The sequence below is a fragment of the Chrysochloris asiatica genome, unplaced genomic scaffold (assembly GCF_000296735.1).
Source record: "Chrysochloris asiatica unplaced genomic scaffold, ChrAsi1.0 scaffold00106, whole genome shotgun sequence".
NCBI lineage: Eukaryota > Metazoa > Chordata > Mammalia > Afrosoricida > Chrysochloridae > Chrysochloris > Chrysochloris asiatica.
Window position 1 is genome coordinate 7493399 of NW_006408624.1, and position 5383 is coordinate 7498781.

At 41.9% G+C, this 5383-nt stretch overlaps 1 protein-coding gene across 1 annotated transcript; it reads left to right on the forward strand.

Annotated features, from left to right (window-relative positions):
* Positions 1-1203: 1203 nt before the first annotated feature.
* NDUFS5 (NADH dehydrogenase (ubiquinone) Fe-S protein 5, 15kDa (NADH-coenzyme Q reductase)) lies at positions 1204-5008 on the forward strand. The gene is made up of 2 exons (XM_006867569.1): positions 1204-1419; positions 4904-5008. The coding sequence occupies exons 1-2, from the start codon at positions 1204-1206 to the stop codon at positions 5006-5008; spliced, it is 321 nt and encodes a 106-aa protein (XP_006867631.1).
* The last annotated feature ends 375 nt before the right edge of the window (positions 5009-5383 follow it).

The following is a 5383-nucleotide window of genomic DNA, read 5'->3' on the forward strand; positions in this document are numbered from 1 at the left end:
AGGGTTCTACTACGCATGCGCACAGATCTCCTTGAAATTTAAAGTGACAGTTTCCACTTAAAACCAAATGGCCACCACTCATCTGTCAGTTTGTAAATCTTTACAGGAGCAGAAAGTCTCATCTTTCTCCCACAAAACCGTTGGTGGTTTCAAACTGCTGACCTTGAGGTTAACAGCCTGACCTGTGACCACTATGCCACCAGAGCTCCTTATAGGTGAGGCATAATAGTAAATTTGTTGTTGCTGTTAAGTGCCCTCCAGTTGTTTCTTACTTGTAGTGACCCTGTATGGGTTTTCCAAGGCTAATGTAAATCTTTGTGTGCAGAAAGCTTCATCTTTCTCCCATGGAGTAGCTGGTGGGTTCAAACTGCCACTCTTGTGATTTGAAATCCAGTGCTTATCCTATAGAGCAACTGTGCTCTCATAGTAGTGAACGTTGTTACGTTGTTAAATGCCATAGAGTTGGTTTCAACTCAGTGTTCCTAGTGCTCAGGGTTTCCAAGGAGCAGCCTGGTGAGTTTGAATTACCAACTTTGTGGTTCAGACTGACTGCAGTCCAGTACTTTATCCCACAGTGCCACACCAGGACAAAACCCAAAACAAACCCAGTGTTGTCAAGTTGATTATGACTCATATGACCCGATAGGAAAGAGTAGAACTCTAGGGTTTCTTAGGCTATAAATCATTATGGAAGCAGATTGCCTCATCTTTCTCCTTAGGAGCATCAGAGGGGTTCAAACAGCCAACCTTTTGGTTAGTCAAAAACCCAAGACTCCTTGTAGTTTACTACAGTGGTGTGCAAAGTACATCTATGGGCCTCCATAAAGGTGACAGCTTTTAGCAACCCTATGGGGCCATTGTGTTCTATTACACGCGGCTGCTATGAGTCAGAATCAACTCCACAGTTACCCAGCAACAACCATCCTAACATAGAAAGGGTTTTAGTGTGTTTTTTTCTTTCTATGTTTTTGCATGATTCTTTGCTTCTTTTTTCTTTGTATTTTTTGGTTTTAAAAGCATAGAAATTGCTCACCTACCATAAATAGAAAGAACCTGTTTAGTGAGAAAAACACTGGGAAAATGATATCAAACAACTTTCCAGATGGCAATTTAAATAATAATTAACAATTTCATTCGCTTCAGAAATTCCTCATCGGATTGCATTTTTGTGGCATGATTTCTTTTTCCTCTTTCCTTGCAGCCATGCCTTTCTTGGATGTGCAGAAAAGGCTGGGCCTTAATGTAGACCGCTGGCTGACAGTCCAGAGTGCTGAACAGCCACACAGGCTTCCAGCTCGCTGCCATGCTTTTGAAAAAGAGTGGATAGAATGTGCTCATGGAATTGGTGGTATCCGGGCAGAGAAAGAGTGCAAGATAGAGTTTGATGATTTTTCAGAATGTTTGCTTCGTCAGAAAACGGTGAGAAAATAATGGAGGTGGAAGCTGGATTGTTTCTTTGGGGCTATTTTTAAGTGTTTTTAATGGGTTGTTGGGTCGTGGCTTGCCCATTATGAACTGGCAGAATTTTTGTGGTAAAATCCCTTCTCTACTTATGTACCATAACAAGGAAGTTCAATGTCTTCAGATGGGAGGAGACCTTTCTTCCTCAGTCTCCCTCATCCTCACCTCCTCCCATATTCTACTCAGTGTTGTGTCTTGCTGTGGCCCTCAGGTTAAAAAATATAGAACAAAGAATATCAACCAGCCTTGGATATTTGTCCTTGAAAGTCCTTGGGTGACAATATTTCAAATTCATTCTCAGATCTACTAGATTGAATGTCATGTAACCATCCTGGGATTCATTTCTAATCTGGGGAGGTGGAGGTACGAATTTGATTCCTTTAGGGGAATCTGACCAGAGATGTAGAAAGAAAATGGATATTAACAGTATGACATCAACCTTCACTAGAGTTGAATGGGGAGCATAACTTCCTTGGAGAAGAAACCCTAGATGGTGTGAATGTCGTTTGTGCTCCAGATAAAAAAATAGAAATATTTATTTTAGAGACTCAGGTATTGTTGCTGGTTTTACTACAACTAGTTTTGTAACTTTGGGCAAGTCACTTTCCCTTCTTGGTCTTGGTGTCTGTTTCTAGAACAATTAAAGAGTTGCTTTTAAGATCACTTACCCAGTAAATTCATGTATAGACAAATTACTTTTATAGAGATTACCCTAAATGATTAGATACCTTACCCTAGAGGAAGGAAACTGGTGAGTATGATTTTGGAATCATTTTGTGTTTTATTTTAGTTTGTTGTCCTGGTGTGGCACTGTGGGTTAATGCGTCAGACTGCAAATCTGTTTGAACAGCAAGGTCGGTGGTTCAAGCACACCAGCTGCTCCTGGGAAACCCTGTACAGGGTTGCTATGGGTCGGAACCGACTCGATGGCACTTAGCAGCAACATATTCCTAGATGCTTCTTGATTATTCCTGGAAAATACAGTGTGTTGCCTAACCTTTTCCATAAGCTTGTGCTCTTAGGTGCAGTTCTTTGAACCTGCCAAGGATAAAGTGTAATTTAGTTAACTATTTATTCAATGATGTTCTAAGTACTTAAGATATAATAATGCATGTACTTCTCACAAGTCTTGTGAGATGAGTTGCTGTTATTTTCCCACTTATTGAAAACCTGAGGCAAAGAAAAGTTACGGACATTGTCTAAAACCAGATAGCTGGTGGTGGAACTGAGATTGAACCTGGCTACAGGGCCTTTGCTTTTATCCACAGTATTAAGTGGCTGCTAGTGCTGGTGGTGTGTGGATTAAGTGTTAGACTGCTAACTGCAAAGTTGGCAGCTCAAACTCACCAGCTTCTCTGCCGGAGACAGAAGGCAGTCTGCTCCAGTGAAGATTTATTGTCTTGGAAACCCTAGAGGTTTGTTGTTTTTCATGTTGTAGTTAGTGCTAGCTTAGAGAAATATTGTACTTCTGGTATTGTCATAGCTCAACCATGACTGAGCCTCTGTAGAGAGACTTTTTAAATTAAGAAATGTTAATAATGCAGTATAAAAATTATTTATTGGTATACTTAGGGAATCCTGGTGTGGTGCTGTAGGATAAGCACTGGACTGCAAGGTCGGTTTGGACCACAAGGTTGGCAGTTCAAATCCACCAGCTGTTCCTCGGAAATCCTATACAGGGTTACTATGAGTCGGAACCAACTCTACGGCACTTAACAACAAAAACATTATGTCAGGAACTTTTCTAGACACTGGAAATATAATTGCAATAAAGCAAAACAGCAAAAAGTCCTATCTCTCGTGGAGTTTATATTCTAGTTGGGAGCGGGGAGCAGAGAACAGAAAATTAACAAATAAGTAAAACAGAGCGTGTCAGGGGATAAGTGTGATAGGGAAGATAAACAGAAGAGGAGGGTGGAATGTGCTGGGATTGGACACTAAGTGAATACTTGAAAGTGGGGTGGTCAGAGAAGAGCGTGGGAACAGGAGACGCTGGAACAGGACTTAAAGCAAATGTGCCTCTTCTACGACTACGGGGGAGTATGTACCAGGCAGAGGAAACAGCAAGTGCAAAAAAGTCCCTGAGCTGGAGCACAGAGAGTTTGGGGAAGGATTGTTGTTGTTAAGTACCATTGAGTCGATTCCAACTCAGAGCGACCTTATACAAGCTTTCCAAGGAGCAGCTGGTGGGTTTGAACTGCTGACATTGTGGTTTACAGCCCAGTGCTTATCCTACAGCACCACACCAGGAGTCCTAGGGAAGGGTGTTAGAGCTAAAGTCATAAAGGTAGGTCTTGTAGGCCAGAATAAGGATTCTGTTTTATCTCTTGTTGTTGTTGTTGTTAAGTGCCATCGAGTCGGTTCCGACCCATAGCAACCCTGTACAGGGTTTCCGAGGGTGTAAATCTTTACGGGAGTAGAAAGCCTCATCTTTCTCCCGCGGAGCGGCTGGTAGTTTCGAACTGCTGACCTTAAGGTTCGCAGCCCGATTCATAACCACTACGCTACCAGAGCTCCTTAGTGAGACAAAAAGCCATTGGAAGGTTGTGATCAATGGGATAATAGGATTGGGACTGTTGTTGTAAAGTGCTGTCAAGTCAGTTCTGACTCACAGCAACACGGTATAGAGTTTCCAAAAAGTGGCAAGTAGGTTTGATCCTGACTTTGAAGTTAGCAGTCCACTGCTTATCCTACAGTGTCACACCAGTACTCCACCAGGATTATTGTTGTTAAGTGCCATCGAGTCAATTCCAACTCATAATCACCCAGTGTAGGGTTTCCGAGTTTAAATTGCCAACCTTGCATTGTAGTCCAGTGCATTATCCTGCAGCACCACACCAGGATTCCACTAGAATCAGTAACTCGGTTTTCACGGAATCCAGGGACCAGTTAATTGTTCATTGTTGTGGCTTTCACACATTCATATTTCGTGTGGCTTTGATTTGTTGGGAATAGTCAGAGCCCAGGGCTCAACTGACCGGTGGTTGAGCCAATATCAGGACTTTGCTTCAGTGTGGTAAAAGGCTTCATGTTGGCTCTTTCAGCTTCCCTCATACCAGTAAACAGTCACCAGAAGCAATGTGACCTTCCCATAGAGAGGTCAGGATATGCAAATGGTGCTGTGATCATAGCTTTTAATAGATGTAAACATTTTGGTATGCATAGCTATGCCTCATAAAGTCTTCATATTTTATTTTTTGTTATTGTGTGTATAAATACTTATATTCCTATATGTAATCAGAACATTTTAGATAATTAGTTTTCAAGAAGGTGCTATGAATATATCCTGATTAGGAAGTGACTTCAAGTTCTTTAAAGATGGGCTTCCTCTCAGAGACGCTCTAGGATGAAAAGCCTTTTATAATGGTTTAAAGATAAAACCAGCTCAGTTTCTCCAGCCCTAACTTCCCACCCAAAGTCACATGCTTTTCTCCTTTGATAGATGAAACGCATGGCCACCATCAAGCAGCAGCGGGACAAGCTGATAAAGGAAGGGAAGTACACGCCTCCACCTCACCACACTGGCAAGGGGGAGCCCCGGCCGTGAGCCAAGCAGCTGCTGATGGCTGGAGGCTGATTCTCATGTTCTGTCTTCTCCACTGGAAAGATGGTGTACTGAAAATTTTATGAAAGTAGTTAAAAATAAAAGATACTTCATTCTATCCATTTGTTCTGTATTCTCTTGGATTGTACACTTTACTATAATGAGATTGCCTCCTTTTTTTTTTTTTTTTTAAGTTTGGAAAAATGCCTCTACCTATGCCTTAAAAAAAACAACACAGAGAGAACAAACAAGATGGCGGATCGGGTGGATGTATAGCAGAGAGCACTGCCAAAAACAACACAGAATACCTGACCAAGCAGGCTCAGGGGCTGGTCCCAGAACTCTGAACCGCATATAAAGGAATACTTAGAAGGTTGG

What these genes read in the sequence shown, in the direction of transcription:
- NDUFS5 (XM_006867569.1), top strand. Translation starts at nt 1,204, where the DNA reads ATGCCTTTCTTGGATGTGCAGAAAAGGCTGGGCCTTAATGTAGACCGC. An exon ending in GTTTGCTTCGTCAGAAAACG is followed by an intron (nt 1,420 to 4,903) that starts GTGAGAAAATAA and finishes CTCCTTTGATAG; the next exon opens with ATGAAACGCATGGCCACCAT.